The following is a 22,953-nucleotide window of genomic DNA, read 5'->3' on the forward strand; positions in this document are numbered from 1 at the left end:
GCGACCCTTCCTCAAAACCGACGGGAGCTGGAAAACATTGGTTTTGTACAGAAGAGAGGGTGGGGAAATGGGGAAGGAGTAAATGATAGGTAGAGATACAGCCCAACAAGAGAGAAGAACAGTTGGACAGACAAAGGAGTGAATCATGATTAGCCTAGGAGAATGGATGGCTATTAATGGGGCCTGTAAATGGCTAACAATGGGCTGTGTGTACCAGCAAACCATGTGATAAAAAGGCTTGGTGTGTAGGGGTCGGGGTAATGGCATGGAGACGGTGACTCCAGCCCTGTTATCAAATATCTGCTATTACCTCCAACCCGTTGTCAGCCATTAACAGTGCCCTTAGTAGTATTCAATCACCTAGACTGACTGTTATCCACTCCATTGTCTGTCCAACTGTTCTTCTCTGACCTTGGGCCTTATCCCCACCTATCATTTGCTCCTCCCCCACCTTCCCCCAACCGCACCCACCCCCCCGCCCCCCGACTCTATCTTCTGTCTATAACCAAGATTTTTCCGGCTGCCATCAGTTCTGAGGAAGGGTCACTGGACCCAAAACATTAACTCCGATTTCTCTTCACAGATTTCTCTTCACTTTTGCCAAACCTGCTGATATTTTCCAGCAATTTATGTTTCTGGTTTCCAGCATCTGCAGTTCTTTCAGATTTTATGGTTTACCTTGGCATGTGCCCACCCTTTGCTTCATATTCATGAACTCAAAAGGGTGAGCGGAAAGATGGCGAGCCGCATAATAAACTTGACAGACATTGTCCCCTACTCCAGCTACAAACACACCAGGACAGGACATGTGTTGTGAAGCTGGTTGGTGGGGGGGGGGGGGGGGGGGGGTACGGTTTGCTTACACAGTTGACAGATTTTGTGATCTAAGCAATAATGGATAATTCATGCAGTCACATATGTTGAGTACCAGTGGCAACTGGCACCACACTCTAGCAAGAGTTTTTCTTCTTATTCACTCATTGGACATGGGCATCATTATTGCCTGTCTCTAGGTGCCCTTGAGAAGATGAAGGTGACCCGCCTCATTGAACATGGGTCTCTAGGTCACAAGGTCATAGTTACAAGTCCCACTTGAGAGGCTTGAACATAAATAGTAGACTGATATTGAGACTGCTACACTGATGAAGGGTCTCTCCTCCTGGTGGGATTTTAAACAGTTGCCAGATAGCAAAGATCTCAAGGCACTATGTAGAAGATAATTGTAGGGGATCTCCCAGTGACCTAGTGATTATTTATCCTTCAACTAGCATCACTGAAATATCTAGATATTTATATCATTGCAGTTTGCGAAAGTTTTTGTACTGAAGCAGTTGAGGCTACCTCATTGAATGTTTTTAAGGGAAAGACAGGTAGATGTTTGAACATAAAGGAATTAAGGGTTCCAGTGAGCGAGCAGGTGAATGGAGCTGAGTCAACGGAAAGACTGGCCAAGATCCTATAGAATGATGGAGCAGGGGTTTGCTCCTGCTCCTATTTCTTAGGTTCTGATGTTGTCTTAATTCTCACAACATGATAAAGGGGATGCATTTCAGAAACATTTATTGGCTACAAAACGCTGAGTTTGCAGAACAAATAAGATGATTTCCTTCCTTTGTTTCAAACAAATTGAACAATTGATGTTTCATTCACCGTAAAGAAAATAACCTTTTTCTAAATATATTTGAGTCAAATGTTGCTGCTAATTATTTGTCACTGAGATTTCAGGTTTCCCTTGCTTTAACTGTGAAAGATTTGGTGATAATAAATGAGACACCCTTGCAGTCAAAGGCTTACATCTTTCCCAGTTTGCAAAATACATGCTAATATAAAACAGTCTTATCATCACAGCTGCCTTAGTGCTGAAACTGGCAAAGGAAAAATTTATCCCTAAATTTGTCATTTACTGAGCAACACTTCTGCTCTTGTTATTTTCAGCGACTAAGTTGATAATGAACAAGATGTCCCTGCTCTATTCTCATAGTATTCATGCACATTAGTTATAAAATCACTTAAAAGATTCATTCTTATTGATTTAAATTAGAAAAAGACATATCTGGATTGTATTTACACTGTGGTTTTGTGAATAGTAAACATAACAGATTGGCTGGCCGTGCTGCATTTCCAAATTTTTCTAAGGTTACTTGCACTTACTTGCAAGATTTTTCAGAAAAGCCACTGTATATTTTAGTGCATATTCTATTTCATCCTTCTCGGCTCTATCCAGATGAATGAGATGATGATCAGAAGGAAAACTGACAAATTTCTCCAGGAGTGTAATATTAGTTATCTTCCCAAGGGCCAGGGCAATTACTGCAAAGCCTTTACATTTGGCTTCTTGAGATATTTCCAGCAATTTTTTCTCATCCATGTTTGTTTCCTCTGAAAATATTGTAAAGATAATCTTGTACTTTTGCTGGTTTGAGAAGAGGTTTTTCACACTCCAGTCAATAACACTGCCAATGCTACTGGAGTTCACCTGGTCGAATGAGTCGTGGGTGTGTCTCTTCTTTAGTGTTCTTGCAATGTAATCCAAAACTCCAAACTCTTCTTTAAATGGGTCTTTCCTGTAATGTAGGGCCTGATTTGGTGCATACTGTACCACAGCCAGGCTGGGGCGAACTTCAGGGTCTTTTGGGTCCGTGGAATTTAAAAACTCATTAATAATTGAGTTTATGAAATGCTGAACGTTTTCAGAGTTTCCAGTGTCCATTTGGTGTAGGTCATGAACAACGAACGCTACTTCGATGTTCACTGGATAAATAAAGGGGGTTCTGGGTTTTGGACATCCAGTAGACGGCTCACACATATCTGTGGATGAGTATGAAAGTCATGAGCTTACATTTAGCTGAATAACATTTTGCACATGTTATTACTGTAAGATTCCATACAAATAGAACCAAAATTTAAAAGTGTTAAACATTTTGAATAAAATAATTTTACATCTGCCACCATATATAATTCATACTCACTGTTCTCCCATTATGTTGCTCATGGCTGGTAAAGACCAATGGTAGTGTTTAAATTCATTTGAAATGAAAGGGCAGGGGTGATTTTGCCCAAGTAAGTTATCACAGTTTAGTTCCCTCTCTGAACCTACGTGTTTTGATCTTCATTGGAGCTACTTCAATTACAAATTACAATTTCATATTTATAATGTAAAAAACTGTTTAAACTTGTAATTTCATCTTCAGTGATTTAACACCTGTAGTGATAGAATTGTACATAGCATGGTTAAGTTTATACAAGCAACTTCTGTTGTGAATGTGCACAACTATCATATCATCCATATTGTGCATCAAATGTAACACAGTCATAAGGGAAGATGACTGAAACGTTTGTCAAAGAGGTAGCTATTAAACATAATCTTAAAAGAGAGAACGGTTGAGAGGTTTAGAGAGGAAAACATAGCTCTTAGCCAGCTAAAAGCATGGCTGCCAGAAGTAATAAAATTAGGGATGTGAATCAGACCAGAATTCAAAGAGCACAGTGATTCTGAAAACGTCTGAGACTGTAAGAGGTTACACGAATGTGAATGGGTTACTCTCATAGAGATTTCAAAACAAACTCAAAGATTTTAAAATTGAAGGATTGTCAGACTGCGAGCCACTGTAAACTAGCAAGTCTAGGAATGATGAGGAATGAAATATGAAATGTATTAGGATGTGGGCAGTAGAATTTTGGCTGAACACAAATTGATGTAGGGTGGAAGATGGGAGGCCAGCAAGGAGATATTTCTGAAGAAGGGTCCAGACCCGAAGCACCAGCTTTTCTGCTCTTCTGATGCTGCCTGGCCTACTGTGTTCATCCAGCTCTACACCTTGGTATCTCAAGGAGAATATTGGATTGTTCAAGGCTATAGGATTTTACTAGCAGATGAACAGAATTGGACAATATTATGTAGGTAGAATTTCAAAATTTGGTAGTGGAGTAGATAGATAGTTTTTAAGTTCAGGTCAGGGTCAAACACAACAGCAATTTTGCAAACAGTCTGAATTAGTTCCGTACAGCTGTCAGCATGGTGGGAGAGAGTGGGGTTTGTGGTAGGAACCAAAAACTATGGCTTCAATCTTCCCAACAATTAACTATAGGAAATGCTTTCCCATCTAATACTGGATGTTGAATACAATACGTAGCAATTCAGAGATAAGGGAAGACTTCATTTTGGAAGTAAAGACAGGAGGTGGTGAGATAAAGTGTTCATGTGGGTCTGGGTACGTTTTCACTGATATCGTGAGGAGTAGCATATAGATGAGAAATAGTAAGGGGGTTAAAGATAGGTTCTTGGGGATTGCTTAGATAATGGACCTGGAGTAGAAGGAAAATCCATTGCAAATTGTGCTTTAGCTATGATTAATAGTTAAGAAGGGAACCAGACTAATGACAGTTCCATTCAGTGGGAGAGCCCTTGGAGATGGTTGCTGTGACCGACAGTGTCAAAGGCTACTGACAGGTTGAGATAGATGATGATGAACAGTTTGTCACAAAAATCATAATTTGTGTGTTTGAGAAGAGTCATTTAGGTATTGTCCTAGAGCCTGACCAGAGACAGTCAAACATAGAATTGTAGGGAAAAAAATGGACACAGCTTTAGGAGGTGATAACACAGTGAAGGACTTTGAAATAGAAAGGGAGATTGGAGGTGTGTGGTAGTGAATAGTTTGGTCTGAACAGGTCTTTCACAGCAGGAGTTAAATCTCATGCCATGATTTGTTTATTGAAAGCAAAGTAACAGATAGCACAGAGTCTGGAGAAAGATACAAATTCATGGTAAGAGCAGAGATATGTGGGGACGTCTGGCCCAGTGGCCTAGCGAAAGGGAGGAAGGCAAAACAGGGGCTTATTCTTGTTATAAAAGTGCTTGTGAGCTCCTCACATTTGTTGGAGGTGAGGGCAGAGAGAAGGCAGTTTAGGAAGAGTTAATAATACAGGTGTGAGGCCATTCGTTATCAGTGCATTCCTGCATCATCTTTGAATAGCTGCAGATTCAGTGATTACAACTAGAATCTAACAAGACTGCTTCAATGAAAACAGTAACTGCAGGAAATATCCAGCAAGTCTGACAGCATCTGAGGAAAGGCAGAAATAGGCTAATACTTCAGGTTTGTGATCTTTCCACAGAATGTTATAACACCATAAGAGGAAACAAGAGCAAAGGAGTAGGCTAAAATTGTGACCAGAGATAATGAGAACTGCAGATGCTGGAGAATCCAAGATAACAAAGTGTGGAGCTGGATGAACACAGCAGGCCAAGCAGCAACTCAGGAGCACAAAAGCTGACGCTTCGGGCCTAGACCCTTCATCAGAGAGGGGGATGGGGAGAGGGTTCTGAAATAAATAGGGAGAGAGGGGGAGGCGGACCGAAGATGGATCGAGGAGATGATAGGTGGGGAGGTGGGGAGGGGATAGGTCAGTCCGGGGAGGATGCACAGGTCAAGGAGGCGGGAGGAGGTTGGTAGGTAGGAAATGGAGGTGCGGCTTGAGGTGGGAGGTGGAGATAGGTGAGAGGAAGAACAGGTTAGGGAGGTGGGGACGAGCTGGGCTCGTTTTGTGATGCAGTGGGGGGAGGGGATGAGCTGGGCTGGATTTGGGATGCAGTGGGGGAGGGGGAGATTTTGAAGCTTGTGAAGTCCACATTGATACCATTGGGCTGCAGGCTTCCCAAGCGGAATATGAGTTACTGTTCCTGCAACCTTCGGCTCCACCTATCTTCTCCTCTATCCATCTTCGGTCCGTCTCCCACTCTCTCCCTATTTATTTCAGAACCCTCTCCCCATCCCCCTCTCTGATGAAGGGTCTAGGCCCGAAACGTCAGCTTTTGTGCTCCTAAGGTGCTGCTTGGCCTGCTGTGTGCATCCAGCTTCACACTTTGTTATCAGAGGAGTAGGCTATTCAGTATTTTGAGTCTGCTTCATCACTGAGGCAGAACATGGTGCTCAGTTTGTGGCCTTATCACTTTCTTGCCTGCCCCCCATAATCCATACTTAATTAATCCACTGTTGTACATATTTAATGACCCAGCCTCCATTCCTGCAGAAGAGCATTACAAAGACTACTGACCCTCTGAGTGAACAAATTCTGACCCTCAGTTTTAAATGTGAGGCCCTGTATTTTCTCACTAGTGTATGATGCCCCAGTGATTGGCACCATCCTCTGGGCCTTCAATATCTTTTATCATTGGTCCAATGCATGCCTAAATCATTTATCTGCCAGAGATGTTCCAATCAGTGTGCATGGGAAGTTTTAGTGAAAAAAGTATAAAGTATAAAGTGCACGTGGATGTAAAAATTTTACTCAATTTAAAATACGATAAATTTGAAACTTACCAAAGCACAACATGCATAAGTGAATGCGCTGTAACTGTTCTTGAGATCCTGCCACCTGTCTTGGCAATACAAACACTGCATCCTTGTACAAAAAAAATGAGAAAAATAATATCAAACATTCAAAACCATTAAAAATAAAATTATAAATGTAACAATGAAGTTCAGTAACAGTGTGACTGCCATTAGGAATACAGAGTAGGAAGGGGAAACTGGAGCCAGAAGTGATCTAACTAGACAACTAATTTTTTAGTACCAAATTTCAGAGGTCAGAAGATCTCAACTGGTGGCCTGAATATCACCTAACTTTGTTTACCCATCTTTCTCAGGCAGGAAACTCATCAGGGGACTAAAACTGAGGCTTGGGCTTTCTTGGACTCACATTAGTGTTGCCACTGGGGATGGGTTATTTCAAGCAAGCTACATGGTCAGTCAGACTGATTCTCACCCAGAGGTGAAATGAGGGCTGTTATTGCTATAATCCCAACAGGAGAAATACAGTTGAATCTGCTGAAAGTACAGATTGGGTTCAATTCCAATCTTGGGTGACTGCATGGGGTTTGCACATTCCTCTTGTTTCTGTGTGGGTTTCCCCCCCCGGGTCAAAGATGTGCCGTTTAGGTGGATTGGCCATGTGAAAAGCAGGGGAGGGGGAGTGGGTGTGGGTGGATATGCTCTTCAGAGGGTTGGTGTGGACTCGATGGGCCGAATGGCCTGCTCCTACAGATTCCATGAAAATGTATGCGAGGCGAGGCTGTGGGATCCTGGAAGAAACTCTGACAGGGAATTCCAGCATATTTGACATTGCCCTGTGGGATAATGATTCATCAAAAATTAACAGAAGCTAATTTAAGTTGGTTAAACCAGGGTTCCCCCAGAAACATTTGAAGCAACACCCTAAATAGAGTTCTTGACTAAAGAGAAAGGTTGGTTTCAGGAGTTAAGCACAATTCTGCCAAAAGAGTATAGCCAGTTTTCAAGAGTCATAACCACAGAACCAATAGGGAGGAAATAATCTTCCCCTCTCTCTCAAAGCCATCTCTGTTAACTGAGTTCATGCAAGCGACTTCCAACTATTTCAACCACAGAAGCCGTCACAACTGCTGAATTCTGATTTCAAGTTTACAATACCTTCTTGTCAAAATAGACATCCTGATGTAAGTAACAAGTCTGCAATACTTATAGACTTTCATCTTGGAGATAGCAAGAATTGCAGAGGCTGGAGTCAGAGTCAATACAGTGTGGAGCTGGAAGAACACAGCAGGTCCACACTGTATGGACTTTCATCTTTTTCAGTACCTTTTATCCAGTTTATATATCTGTTTATTATCTAATGACTGTATCACATTTTTACTGAGAAATTTAAGCAATAGGTATGCAATAAATTAACATTTGATATTGTTTTAAAAGTAATACTTGCTGCTATTTACTTTTTATATTGGAAAACTAAATAAAATTCAATGGCCTATATAATTCACGGAATCAAGTAATGTAAAATTCACAGTTCACTGACGATACTGTGGAAATGCCTGATGGTTGTGACCTCAAATGGATCATAATTTGGTAAAATGCAATGTTGTAAAACAAGTGCAATTGTATGTTACATTGATTTCTGTGGAACTGGACCAGGCAGGTACTGTAACTGGTGAAAAGTCGATGCTTTGAGATTACCACCCAAGGAGTAGCACTGAATGGTACCCCTACATTATCCACATGGACACTTCCACTGGTGTCAGTTCTGGAAGAGAAAGGTGGGTGGGTACCATTAAAATTCACTCTTATCCCTCCTTCCCCCATTTGTAAGAAGCCCCTGTCTCTGCCAGCAACAGTTCTACCAAATGGCCAGCAAATTCCTTCCCACCACTAGAAGGTGGGTCCTTTTGACACTGTGACAATCCTAACGAGGAAATGCTGATGGAACTTAGACAAAGCTAACTCCAGGGCCTTAATGGGTCATCTTGGTCGACCTGAGAAAGGGAGTTGGAACTGGACAGGGCAAGGAGGAATTGGAGAAATGAGGCACAAGTTGTGTGCTGAGAAGGAATGTCTTGACATGGGCCCAATGGACATCATGGACTTGTAAAACAGGGAATCTCAGCATCTGAACACCATTCAGTTATGTTTCACTTGGTGAGAATTCCAAGTAGCAAAGTGAAGTTACCCCTAAAGTTTATTTTTATTCATTAATGGGATGAGGGCATTGCTGGCTAGGCAGCATTTATTGCCCACAGTCAGCCACATTGCCTTGGGTCTGGAGTCACATGTAAACCAGACTGGTGGATGTTATTCAACCATTTCTGGGCCTCAATTGGCCTATCAAAGCACTTGGCACTTCCCTCAGCATTTGTAAAAATGCATTATGGAGCCCGAGAAATGAGGCAGTGGGTTTGGTTCCAGTATCACAGCACCTCAAAGTACTGGACAAGTAATACTAGTGGTGCCTCTGTAAGATCCCCAAATCCAATGATATGAAAGGCAGTCCAACAGCAACATCTTCTCTACAGCCAAATGGCCAAACATTGAAGTGGCATTGCAAACAGCACAGAAACCTCCCAACAAATCAACTAGCCAAACCTCCAAAAACCACCCGACCTCATGCATATATACCAGCTACCTCAGAGCGCGATGAAAACCAGAGTGGAAGAAGTCATCCTCAATTCTGAAGGACTCAAGGGAGACAAGCTTCTCCTGCATGAGACCAACGAATACCCAATACTGAGAGATGAAGGAAATGTTTGTTGTATATTAGTATGGTTGCTTAGGATAATTACTTCAGTGGAATCCAATAAAAGAAGACATTGTTTCCTTACTGTGAAAACCTGTTCTGCGTCTCGGATGTCCTTGAAGGAAATGATGATGGGAGAAATGCCTGCAGCAATGAGCTGATTGTCAGCTTCAACTAAGGCCTTGATGTCTTGGGATCCACCATTCGTAATGAAGACAGCTATTTTCTTCACAAGGACACCATTACGAACTCGTTTAAAAGTATTTCTGGCAACAAACTGCATAACATCACCGATATTCCGTCCATTTTGTGATTGCTCAAATGTCAGTGCCTCTATTTCTTTCAGCAGTAACTGTTTTTTCCTAAAGTCTGAAAATCGAATGAAAGTCTTTGCTGCATTATTACAGGTGAGAACTGCTATTTGAGCCCCTGTGGGACAGTTACTTTTAGCGATGTTGATTTCCTTGAGAAGACTCTTTATAATGTTCTTCATCCTTTCAAAAATAGCTCGTGTAACATCTTCAGTCATATGCAGAGCAAATGCCAACTCTGTGGGGTACACAGGGCATTCTCCACTTCCTGGAACAATGCAGAGAAGCAAACTATTTAAAGATGTAACTTATTCAAATGTCTAAGAGATAAAATTCAAAGTAATTACCAGTAGGCTATTATAAATACAGAAGGGAATTACTTACTTTGTGAACAACAAGCTGTAAGTAAAAGAAAAAAAATCAAAAATGTTAATATTTGAAAATATTGTCATTCTGGAATTCAAATCAATCTTGGATCAGGCTGTGTTTTTCTGTAAAAGCCTGTCTAAACCCCTCTGTTATAAATCAATACCTGTTCAACCATCTTCACATTTTCTTCTCCAGCTCTGCATTTTCTTTTGGATTGCAGTTTTGTGCAGTGCATTGCATTATTTTCTATCCTAAACACATCACAAGCATAATCTTACTAATATTGTTTTTAACTCACGACTAAGACCATATCCCAGTCCCAGAGCCAATGCTGTCCGTATCCTGAGATAACAAGGTGTAGAGCTGGATGAACGCAGCAGGCCAAGCAGCATCAGAGCAGCAGGAAAGCTGACATTTCGGGCCTAGACCCTTCCCCCGAAACGTCAGCTTTCCTGCTTCTCTGATGCTGCTTGGCTTGCTGTGTTCATCCAGCTCTACACCTTGTTATCACAGATTCTCCAGCATTTGCAGTTCCTACTAACAATGTCTGTGTCCTGCCTCCATGCATAATCTTCAGAGGCAGCCAATTGAGTTGTAGTGCTGTGAGAGCCCTCTCCAATACATGGGTGTGGTACCACTCCTAAAAATGGATGAGATCAGTATATTAGTGAGCAAGAACCTTAATTCAAAGGACCAAGACGTAGAAATTAATTTGGGCGGAGCCAAGAATCAACAAATAGTAGTAGTTCATAGACCAGCGAACAATCATATTAATTTTGGGCATGGTATAAATCTTGAAATTAGAGATATACATAATACGTGTAATATAATAAGAACAGGCAACTTCAATTCACACATAGCATGAGTAAATGTAACCAACACTAATGCTTGGATGAAGAATTCTTAGAGTGTACACGAAATGGGGTTCTGCAGGAGTACACTGAAGAACCAACAATGTCTTGGGGTATTTTAGATTTAGTATTATGTAATAAGAAAGGGCTAATTAATATCCATGCTTTAAAGGAGCATTTGAAAAATAGAGATTATAACATGATAGAACAAATAAAATCTAAATCTAATTTCACATTATGCCCGAATTCTGGTGACTTAGATCATAACAAAGGAAACTGAGTTAAGGTATGAGGCTAGTTGGCTATGGCGTTTTGGGAAAATAAAGGAAAATATTTGGCAATCGACAGGTAATGGTTAATATTTAAGAAGTATTAGAACAGATATACATTCCTCTAAGGTAGAAAGAACCAGGAGTAAAGATCAAATCTGGATATTACAAGTAGTGACTGGAGAATTTACAGAGGGCAGCAGGGAAATGGTGGAGAAACCAAACAATTACCTTGTGTCTGACTTCACAGGAGGGGATACAGAAAAGCTCCCAGAAATATTAGGCAACCAACAGACTTAGGATAATATGGAACTTAAAGAAATTATCATTTTTAGGAGGCAGTACTTGAAATGTTAGATAATAAAGTGTGAAGCTGGATGAACACAGCAGGCCAAGCAGCATCTCAGCAGCATAAAAGCTGACGTTTCGGGCCTAGACCCTTCATCAGAGAGGGGGATGGGGAAAGGGCTCTGGAATAAATAGGGAGAGAGGGGGAGGCGGACCGAAGATGGAGAGAAAAGAAGATAGGTGGAGAGGAGAGTATAGGTGGGGAGGTAGGGAGGTGATAGGTCAGTCCAGGGAAGACGGACAGGTCAAGGAGGTGGGATGAGGTTAGTAGGCAGGAAATGGAGGTGTGGCTTGGGGTGGGAGGAAGGGATGGGTGAGAGGAAGAACAGATTAGGAGGCAGAAACAGGCTGGGCTGGTTTTGGGATGCAGTGGGTGGAGGGGAAGAGCTGGGCTGGTTTTGGGATGCGGTGGGGGAAGGGGAGATTTTGAAGCTGGTGAAGTCCACATTGATACCATTGGGCTGCAGGGTTCCCAAGCGGAATATGAGTTGCTGTTCCTGCAACCTTCGGGTGGCATCACTGTGGCATTGCAGGAGGCCCATGATGGACATGTCATCTAAAGAATGGGAGAGGGAGTTGAAATGGTTCGTGACTGGGAGGTGCAGTTGTTTATTGCGAACCGAGCTGCAAAGCAGTCCCCAAGCCTCCGCTTGGTTTCCCCAATGTAGAGGGAGCCACACCGGGTACAGTGGATACAGTATACCACATTGGCAGGTGTGCAGGTGAACCTCTGCTTAATGTGGAAAGTCATCTTGGGGCCTGGGATGGGGGTGAGGGAGGAGGTGTGGGAGCAAGTGTAGCACTTCCTGCGGTTGCAGGGGAAGGTGCCGGGTGTGGTGGGGTTAGAGGGCAGTGTGGAGCCAACAAGGGAGTCACGGAGAGAGTGGTCTCTCTGGAAAGCAGACAAGGGTGGGGATGGAAAAATGTCTTGGGTGGTGGGGTTGGATTGTAGATGGCGGAAGTGTCGGAGGATGATGCGTTATATCCGGAGGTTGGTGGGGTGGTGTGTGAGAACGAGGGGGATTCTCTTTGGGCGGTTGTGGCGGGGGCGGGATGTGAGGGATGTGTTGCGGGAAATGCGGGAGACGCGGTCGAGAGCGTTCTCGACCACTGTGGGGGGCAAGTTGCGGTCCTTGAAGAACTTGGACATCTGGGATGTGCGGGAGTGGAATGCCTCATCCTGGGAGCAGATGCGGCGGAGGCGGAGGAATTGGGAATAGGGGATGGAATTTTTGCAGAAGAGTGGGTGGGAGGAGGTGTATTCTAGGTAGCTGTGGGAGTCGGTGGCCTTGAAATGGACATCAGTTACAAGCTGGTTGCCTGAGATGGAGACTGAGAGGTCCAGGAAGATGAGGGATGTGTTGGAGATGGCCCAGGTGAACTGATGGTTGGGGTGGAAGGTGTTGGTGAAGTACTTGAAATGTTGATTGGATTATAGCTTGATAAATCCCCAAGACTACATAAGCAACATCGCTGAGTGTCGGAAGAGGTGCTTATCAAGATAATGGATACATTGTTGGTTATCTTTCACAATTTCACTGATGTTGGAAAAATATCTGCAGACTGCAAAGTAGCAACTGCAACTCCACTATTTAAGAAAAAATAGAAAAGGAAGGCTGCCAAAATTCAGACCTCTTTGAGAAAGTTAAGATCAACTAAAAAGGTTGTGATAAGTGGATGCTGAGAAAATAGTAAAATTGGGCTCAGTTAATAATGATTTACAAAAGGAAAATCACGGTTGATAAAGCTGTTGGAATCTTTTTGAGATGTTATTTACTGCATAGACAAAGACGGAGCAGTGGAAATGGTCCATTTGGAAGTTCAGACGGCTTTTGGTAACAGTCTCGCACAGGAGGTTAGTAAATAAAATTAAAGCGGATGGAATGAGGAGGAAGATTGAATTAGGAATGAGAATTGATGAACAGAGAGAACACAGCGAGTAAATAAATGATTCATTGTTAGGATAGCAGGCTGTTGTCAGTGGGGTACTGCAAGGATCAGTATTAGGAATGCAATTGTTCAAAATCTATACCAAAGACTTTGATATGTGGACCAGTTGCAATGTAAGTTGCTAAAGATGCAAAGGACTTCAAGTGGGCTTGGACAGATTATGTGAATTTTTTCATTCATTAGTGGGATATGGGCATTGTTGGCTGGAACAACATTTATTTACATTTATCCCAACTATCCTTGAGAAGATGATGGAGAGCTGCCTTCTTGAACTGCCTCAGTTCATTTGTTATAGGTAGATCCACAATGCTGTTAGAAAAGGGACTCCAGAATTTTTAATCTACTGATATTGAAGGAATGGCAATATGTTTCCAAATCAGGATGGTAAGTGGCTTCAAGGGAAAATTCAAGAAGGTGGTGTTCTCATTTATTTACTGCGCTTGTCCTTCTTGATGTGATCATAGCCATGGAAGGTGCTTTCTCAGGAACCTTGGTGAGTTGCTGCAGTGCATCCTGTTGACGGTAACCTTGCTGCTAACAGACGGTTGCTGGTAGAGTGACTGAATGTTTGTGGATGTGGTGCCAATTAAGCGGGCTGCTTTGTTCTCGATGGCATCAAGCTTCTTGAGTGTTGTGGAGCCGCACTCCTCCGGGTAAGCAGGGAGTAATGCATCACATTCCTGACATAACAAGGTGTAGCGCTGGATGAACACAGCAGGCCAAGCAGCATCAAAGGAGCAGGAAGGATGATGTTTCAGTTCCTGACTTTGCTTTGTGGGTGGTGGACATGTTTTGGGGAGCCATTGAATGTCAACGGATTCTCTCTTCTTGTTGATGGTTGTTGTTTGGCATTTGTGTGGTGCAAATGTTTCTTGCCACTTTTCAGCCCAAGCCTAGCTAAGGTTCAGTTCTTGTTGCATTTATACATTTACGAGAGTCACTGGACCTGAAATGCTGACTCTGATTTCTCTCCATAGATGCTGCTAGACCTGCTGAGCTTCTTCAGCAGTTTCAGTCTTTGTTTCAGATTTCCATACCTGCAGTTCTTTGTTTCTTGTTATGGAGATCCTGGGGACTCAGATCCTACTGCACTTGATTGCTTTAATATCAGTGGAGTCAGGAATGGTGTTGGACATTGAGTAATTATCAACAAACACCTTATGATGGAGGTGGGGGGGGGGTGGTCAAGCAATTGATCAAGCAGTTGAAGATGTTTGGACCTAGGACCCTTCGTGAGGAACTCCTGTAGAGCTTTCTTGGAGCTGAGATGATTTACCTCCAACAACTACAGCCACCTTCCTATGTGGCAGACATGAATCCAATTGACGAAGAGATTTTAGTCCAATTCCTAATGACTGCATATTTGCTGAGGCTCCTTATGCCACTCCTTGCCAAATGCAGTCTTGATGTCAAGGGCTGTCACTCTCCCCTCACCTGTGGAATTTAGGTCTTTTATCCGTGTTTGAACTAAGGCTGTATTGAGTCCAGAAGCTGGGTGGCTCTGGCGGAAATCAAACTGGACATCACTGAGCAGGTCAGTGCTGAGCAGGTGCCTTTTTATAGTATTATTGATGACACTTTCCATCACTTTACTGATAACTGAGAGTATACTGATGGTATGGCATTTGGCTGGGTTGGGTTTATTCTGCTTTTTGTGCACAGGACATATCCGGGCAATTTTCCACATTGTCAGGTAGATGCCAGCGTTATAACTGTACAGGAACAGCTTGGCTAGGGGAGCAGCAAGTTCTGAAGCAACTGTCAATGTAGTCCTTCCAGTATCCAGTGCCTCCCAGTGTTTCTTGATATCACATGGAGTGATGCTGGAGTCCTCTGCAAGGCCACGATTGTGCTGGAGTACAATTCTGCTATTAGTGAAGTTGCACAGCATCTCATGCATGCACAGTTTTCAGTTGCTAGATCAGTTCAAAGTCTGTCCCATTTAGCACGTTGACAGTGCCACATAACACAAGTAGACTTAGTCTCCACAAAGATTGTGCTGTCCCCAGTCTGACTGATGCTGTCAGGAATTTATGCACCTGCAGCCAGCAGATTGTTGAAGATGTGATCAAGAACACTTTTCCCTCTAGTTGGTGCCCTCACCATTTGCTGCAGACCCATTTTGGCAACTGTGTCCTTTCGGATCTGACCAGCTCGATCAGTAGTGCTGCTGCTGAGCTACTCTTGGCGGTGGCCATTGAAATCCCCCACCCAGAGTACATTCTGCACTCTTGCCACCCTCAGTGCTTCCTCCAAGTGTTGTTCACCATGGGGGAGTACTGATTCATCAGCTGAAGGGGGAGGTGGGATGCGGTGGATGCGGATCATAGTGAGGATCCTATGCCATGCTTGATCAGATGCCATAAGATGTCACTGGGCCCAAAGACAATGCAAAGAACTGCCAGGGCAACTTCCTCTCAACTGTCTACCCACTGTGCTGCCACCTCAGCTACATCTGTCCTGCCAGGGGCACAGGACATACGCAGGGATGGTGATGGTGGGGTCTGGGACATTATCTGTGAGTATGACTATTTTAGGCTGTTGGACAGTTCTCCCAATTTTGGCACTCGCCCCTACATGGCGGACGAGATTTCAGACAAACACAATCCCTGCTGTCTCCGACAAGATTACAAGGAGTCAGGAATATGTTGGATAGACGACCTGAAGAGGAGCTTTCAGAAATTCCTCACCATCCCACCACCAAAGCTACATTGAAAAGTTGCTGATAATGTTCAACATCATGCAACTCTTGATTAATCTCACTATTTCCTCCTGCCCTGCATTTGTAATTCGAATAAAAATAAACAACCTACTTAATGTGAGCAACTGCAGTTTTGTTTTGTGCAGGTGATAGATTTGAAAGAAAAATAATCCTCTCTCCACAAAGTCTCTAGGCAGATTTAGTTAAACTCTCACCGTTATTTACTCTTCTTCAGCTACTTGTTGAAATAAAAAAACAATTTTAACCCTAGGAAGTACAAGAGCCAAACCAACCAATCTTTGCAGAGAAGACCTGCACTTTACCATACCATTAAAATGTTTAAAGCAAACACGCCAACACAATACTATTTCACCTCAGTTACTTCTCACAGCATGTTCAGTGCCACACAGCATGTTTAGTAGGAACACGGGCCAAAGGATTTGTGATTGTTTAAGAGCAAAGTCTGCTATCTCAATTTCTTGCTGCATTTTTGAAAGTTATTCCCTTCTCATGGTCAGGTTAGGCCAGATTTTAAACATCTGTCCATTCAGGAATGTTCTGATGGAAATTTAAAGTTGGAAAATTTGTTGGTAGCAGAGCGAGAAGTAAGGCTTTTGCTTGAGAGGCTTCCGTGAGCTTCGGTGAATGTCGCTTGCCACTTTTCAGCCCAAGCCTGGCTAAGGTTCAGTTATTGTTGCATTTATACATTTACAAGAGTCACTGGACCTGAAATGCTGACTGATTACTCAGCAAAAAGTACAGTTAAGCTCAGATAAAGACCTTTTAACTTTCCTCTTTAGTCTTAGGCTGTTAAGGCAGTATTCCTCCTGATGGATATGGCAGACTTCCATCATCCCTGATGACTATATCTGTGGAAAGTGCACCCGGCTGCAGCTCCTGGGAGACTGTGTTAGGGAGATGGAGCTAGAGTTGGATGCACTCAGGATCATCCGATATGTTGAGCGCATCATAGATAAGCGTTTTAGTGAGGTGGTCACACCTAAGATGCAGGCAGAGAGAAGCTGGGTGACCACCAGGAAAGGCAAAGGAGTACACAGACAGTGCAGGAATCCCCTGCGGTCATTTCCCTTGAAAACAAGTATACCATGTTGGATACTGCTGAGGGTAGTGACTGGCCAGGCGAAAGCAGCAGTAGGCAGGTTGGTGGCAATATGACTGGCTCTGGGGCACAGCGGGAAAGGATAAAGGTAAACAGGGCCTGAGTGATAGGAGATTCGTTAGTTAGGGGGACAGATGGGAGAACCTGTGGCGACAAACAGGAATCCAGGAGGGTGAGATGTCTCCCAGGTGCCAGGCTCCAGGATGTCTCAGAGATGCTGAGGATGTTCTCAAGGGGGAGGGTGAGCAGCCTGAAGTCATTGTGCACATTGGCATAAATGACATAGATAGAAATAGGGATGAGGTCCTGCAGAGTGATTACAGAGGGCTAGGAAAGACAACTCAAAACCAGGACCTCAAGCGTGACAACTTCCAGATTAATTCCTGTGAAGGTAAAAACAGGAAGATATGGCAGATGAATGCGTAGCAAAAGATTTAGTGCAGGGGGTAGGGATTCAGATTCTTAGATCATTGGGATCTTATCTGGGGCAGGGGTGACTGTTCAAGAGAGATGGGTTGCACCTGAATTGGAGGCTGGAACAGGACAGGGAGCGAGGAATGCCTGTTGGATTAAATTGCATCTATTTCAATGCAATAGGGCTGATGGGTAAGGCTGATAAACTCAAGGGTGCTGATAGGTACGTGGGACTGAGATATTATAGCCATTACAGAAACAGGGCTAAGGGAGGGACAGGACTGGCAGCTTAATGTGCCAGAGTACAGGTGCTTCAGATGGGACAGAGGTAGAGGAAAGAGGGGAGGGGGAGTTGCATTTTTGATTAAGGGGAGTATCAAGGGCTAAGTCAGAGATGAAATAACTGAGGGATTACCCAGTGAGGCATTGTGGATGGAGCTAAGAAATAAGACGGGGATGATGATGATGTTATTGGAGTTGTACTATATGCCCCCCAATAGTCAATAGGAATTAGAGGAGCAGATGTGCAGGGAGATTGGCCGGAGCAATAGGGTTATCATAGTGGGGGATTTTAATTTTCCTAACATAGACTGGGACTGCCATAGTGTTAAGGCCTTAGATGGGGTGGAAATAATTAAGTGTGCTTAGGAAAGTTTCCTCAAGCAGATTATGGAGGGTTGTACTAAGGAAGGAGCAAAACACAACCTATTCTGGGGGAATAGGGCAGGACAGGTGACTGAGCTGACAATGGGAGTGCACTTTGGGACCAGTGACCACAGTTTTATTAATTTTAAAACAGTTATGGAGAAGGACAAAACTATTCCACAGGTTCAAGTTTTAAACTGGGCCAAGGTGAATTTTGAAGGAATTAGACAGGAGATGGCAGGGTTGATTGGAGTAGTTTGTTTGCAGGTAAAGGGAACCCTAGCAAGTGGGACACCTTTAAAAGTGTGATAGCTAGAGTTCAAGGTCTACATGTTCCTGTGAGGGTGAAGGACAAGGTTGTCAGGAGTAGAGAATCCTGGATGACAAGATATTTTGAGGCTTTGACCAGTAAAAAGAAGGAGGCATTGCTCAGGTACAGACAGCTGGGATCAAGGGAATCCCTGGAAGTATACAGGGGGTGTAGGAGTTTACCAAAGAAGGAAATCAGCAGGGCAAGAAGGGGGTATGAGATAGCATTGGCTGAGAAGATTAAGGTGAGTATATTAAAGGAAAAGGAATAACTAAAAAGAACAAGGACCAAAGTGGGAATGTATGTGTGGAACTGCAGGAGAAGGGCAAGGTCCTCAAAGAATATTTCTCCTTTTTCTTCACCTTGGACAATGACATGAAGACTTGGGAACTTAGGTTAGTGGTGATATCTGGTGGACAGTCCATATCACAGTAGAGGGGGTGTTGGGTGTATTAGAATGTATGAAGGTAGATAAATCTCCTGGTCCTGACCAGATATATCCAACAGACTACAGAAGAAATTGTGGGGGTCTTAGGTAATATATTTGCATTTGGTTAGCCAAGAATGAGGTCCCAGAAGACAGGAGGGTAGTGAATATTGTGCCCTTATTCAAGAATGGCTGCATTAAGCCTAAAATCTGTGGTGGGTAAGTTACTTGAGTAGATTCTGAGGGATAAGATATACATGCATTTGGTCAGACAGGTTTTGATTAGGAGTAGTCAGCATGGCTTCGTGCATAGGAGATCCTGTCTCACAAATTCGTTAGAGGTCTTTGATGAAGTGATCGGGGAGAATGATGAGGGCAATGTGGTAGATACGGTCTGTGTGGATTTCAGTAAGGCCTTTGATAAAGTTCCACGTGGTCGGCTGGTCTGGAAGGTTAGATCACATGGAATCCAGGGAGAACTGGCAATTTGGATACACAATTGACTTGATGGTAGGAAGCAGAGAGTAATAGTGGAAGGATTCTTGTTGGACTGGAGGCCTGTGACCCCTCAGGGGTCGGTCTGGGCCTATAGCTGTTTGTTATCATTATCAATGATTTGGATGAGGATGTACAAGGCATGATTAATAAGTTTGAAGACGACACTACAATAGGCAGTATTGTAGATAGTGAGAGCTAATCAGAAATTGCAGCAGGATCTTGATCACCTGGGGAAGTAGGCCGAGAAATGGCAAATGGACTTTACTATAGATAAGTATGAGGTGTCGCATTTTGGAAAGTCAACTCAAAGTAGGGGTTTCTTGGTGAATGGTAGGGCCTTAAGGAGTGTAGTGGAACAAAGGGACCTTGGAGTTCAGGTGCATGGTTCTCTGAAAGTGGAATCACAGGTAGACAGGGCAGTGAAGAAGGTTTTTAGCACACCGGCCTTCAGTAGTCAGGGCACTGAGTATAGAAGTTGGGAAGTTATATTGCAGTTGTACAAGATATTGGGGAGGCCACACTTGGAGTATTATGTTCAGTTTTGGTTACCTTGCTAAAGGAAGGATGTTATTAAACTGGAAAGAATGCAGAAGAAATTTACAAGGATGTTGCCAGGATTGAAGTGACTGAGTGAGTTATATGAACAAGCTGGGACTTTTTTCTTCAGAGCATAGGAGACTGAGGGGGTATCCTATAGAAGTGTAAAAGATCACGAGTGGCATGGATAGAGTGAATGCAGTCAGTCTTTTTCCTAGGGTTGAGGAGTTGAGGGCTAGAGGGTGTTAGTTTAAGGTAAGAGGGGAAAGAATAAATGGGAGCCGGAGGGACAACTTTTTTACACAGAGGATGGTGCACATATGGAATGAACAGCTAGTGGAAGTGGTTGAGGCAGGTACATTAACAACATTTAAATGGCATTTGTACAAATACATGGATAAGAAGGGTCTGGAAGGGTATGGGCCAAGTGAAGGGAAATGGGGTTAGTGTAAATGGACATTTTGGTTGGTGTGGACCAGACTGGGCTGAAGGGACAATCTTCGTGCTGTACGACTCTATGACACTCTGTGTCCATGGTCTCTGCCTCCTGCCCAGTGAAAGGTCAGTGGGGTGAGCTTGGCTCCACAACATTGTATGGTTGTGGCATTTTAACTGCTTGAGGGTGTGGGGTCTGATCCTACCAACAAAGAAACTCAACTGTAGGAGCTGCTGGACAATCAGAGAGGGACAGCAGCTCTCCTGTCCCTGACAGTGAAGAGCCACGGAGACTGGATAGCCAGGTTAAATGGAGCAGCATTACATGGGTCAGTCATTTAGGTCGTGCTGAGATTAGGGAGGTGGGTGGGCGGAGGGTTGGTGGTTATGGGAGGGAGGAGACGTGACAAGTAGCCACAAGGGGTAGTGGTAGGAGGCATGGAATGAGAGACAAATGGGGATGGTCTGAAGTCTACTGCTGTCACCAGTAACATATTAGCAACAGCTTGAGCAGGCCTCAAGGTTACCTAAGAGTTTCAACAGCCCAAGTGCAGGTGGTCTGCCTAATACCTAACATATTACTAGGAAAAATTCCAGCCAAAGAGGATTGGCGATGGTCATAATGCTCCTGCTACACTGCTGGAGTTTCTGGTGTCCCATTACCTGCCAGACCATTCCTTAAAAGTTTACAGGCAACTTCAGCAACATACTTACCACAATTCTTTCGAACATACGATATTAATTCACATGGCTGCGATGAAAAGTAGAAAAGATTGGCTTAATAATTGAACATCAAATAATGTATAAACTGTAAACATCTTTCATATTTGTACAATGTGGCCTACCTTCATAGAAGTAATGCCATCTGGTCCTTTCTGGCCCTACAATGAAGAAAAAATGAGACATTTGACTTAGCAGGGTACAGAAACACTTGTTCATCACCTGTGACTTCCCCAGTTTTTTTCTCCAAATTCAAGTAAGGATACGCAATATTATTAAATATTATATGTGGGGAGGCAGTGGTTGTGAAATACTATCACTGGATTGTTAATTCAGAGGCCAAGCTAATGTTCTGGGGATCCAGATTTAAATCCCACAATGGCAGATGGAATTTGAATGCAATAATAATCCTGAATTGTGACACTAATGATGACTGTGAAATCATTATTGGCTGTCAGAAATTCTCATCTGGTTCACTAATGTCCTTTAGGGTAGGAAACTGCCATCCTTACCTGGCCTGGCCTACATGTGACTCCAGACCCACAGCAATATGGCTGACACCTAACTGCCCTCTGGGCAATTAGAGATGGGCAATAAATGATGGCCTAGCCAGCAACACCCTCATCCTATGTATGAATTAAAAAAAGGCCTGAATTAAAATGTTCCCTCAAAACAAATTTTAGAGACCCATGTGCCAAGTACACTGAGTGTCACAGAGGTGAGAAGAGCCCTCTCACTCAGGTGACAATCATCCAACCAATATGAATGAACATTTTAGGAAAACCTGGAAGGGAAAAGAACTGGGAGCCAGGTTCTGACGTCAGGAAGATGGGATAACACTTGAAAATTGCACTGAGGCGGATCGGTTGGGCTTAGATTACAGTTGCACATGTAGAAAAGCAGGTAGTCAGGAAAAGTCAACATAGTTTCTTCAAAGGAAATCATGTTGAACCAATGTGTTGGAGTTCTCTGAAGCAGTAACATGTGCTGTGGATAAACAGGAATCTGTAGATGTAATGAATGCCCGGGGGCATGTGGCACTGTGCCACGTCAAAGATTATTGTGGGAATCAAAAACATATGGTGTAATGGGGTAGTATTTTAACAACAACAGAACGCTGAGTGTTAGAAAACAGTAATTATGCAGTTACAGGCCTTTCTCTGTTTGGCAGGATGTGACTAGTTGAGTCATTTTGGGTTTTGCATGCGGCTTCAGCTTTTTACAATTTATTCCAATGGGCTATTTCAAGGGAGAAGAGGCATGGTAGCTAAATTCACATACAACATCAAGTTACATATGGGTGTTGTGAAGAAGATATAAGCTTGTTGCAGATAGATTGAGTGAGTCAGTGATTGGGCAAAAATATGGCAGATGGAAGATAATGTGTGGCGAATATGAAGTTGTTCACTTTGGCAGATAGAATGAAAGGAAGAAACAATGGAAAACATTAAATGGAGAACAACAGCAGAATTCCAACTGGGGCGTTGGCGTTTCTCGGGCATGAGTCACAAAAATGAGTGTGCAGGTACAACACAGAATAAGGAAGGATAAACTTTATTATGAGAGGATAGAATATAACAGTAAGGATATGGTATTTCAACTATATAGGGCACTTGCCCTTAACTTAAGGAAGAATACTGTCGAAAGATGTGCAGGCTAAATGGATTGGCCATGCTAAAATTGCCCGCAGTGTTCAGGAATGTGTAGTTTAGGTGGGTTATAGGGGGATGGGTCCAGGTGAGATGCTGTCAGGGTTGATATGGGCTTGTTGGGCCGAAGGGCCTGTTTCCACACTGTAGGGATTCTATGATATAGGAATATAAATACAAAGAAGGCAGTTCAGAACTTGGTTAGTAGATTGATACCTGTAATGAGTGAATTGTTTATGTTGGACAGACTGGGTTTGTTTTCCACTGGGAGTTTAGAAAAGTGAGGGGTAACCTGACTGAAGTGTATTAGATCTTAAATCGACTTGACATGGTGGATGTTGAAAAGAAGCTTCC

General features: G+C 43.2%; 1 protein-coding gene across 1 annotated transcript in view; it reads right to left on the reverse strand.

Annotated features, from left to right (window-relative positions):
- Nucleotides 1-22,953, reverse strand: part of LOC125448763 (collagen alpha-6(VI) chain-like) — a 169,036-nt gene that overhangs the window by 15,277 nt on the left and 130,806 nt on the right. The window contains exons 36-41 of the mRNA XM_059652815.1: nt 21,076-21,111; nt 20,945-20,981; nt 9,741-9,755; nt 9,131-9,624; nt 6,324-6,405; nt 2,152-2,808 (exon numbers count right to left, since the gene is read on the reverse strand). Of these exons, the coding sequence (XP_059508798.1) occupies nt 2,152-2,808; nt 6,324-6,405; nt 9,131-9,624; nt 9,741-9,755; nt 20,945-20,981; nt 21,076-21,111 (1,321 nt within the window). The remainder of the gene's footprint in view (nt 1-2,151; nt 2,809-6,323; nt 6,406-9,130; nt 9,625-9,740; nt 9,756-20,944; nt 20,982-21,075; nt 21,112-22,953) is intronic.

The sequence above is a fragment of the Stegostoma tigrinum genome, chromosome 2, assembly GCF_030684315.1.
Source record: "Stegostoma tigrinum isolate sSteTig4 chromosome 2, sSteTig4.hap1, whole genome shotgun sequence".
Taxonomy (NCBI): domain Eukaryota; kingdom Metazoa; phylum Chordata; class Chondrichthyes; order Orectolobiformes; family Stegostomatidae; genus Stegostoma; species Stegostoma tigrinum.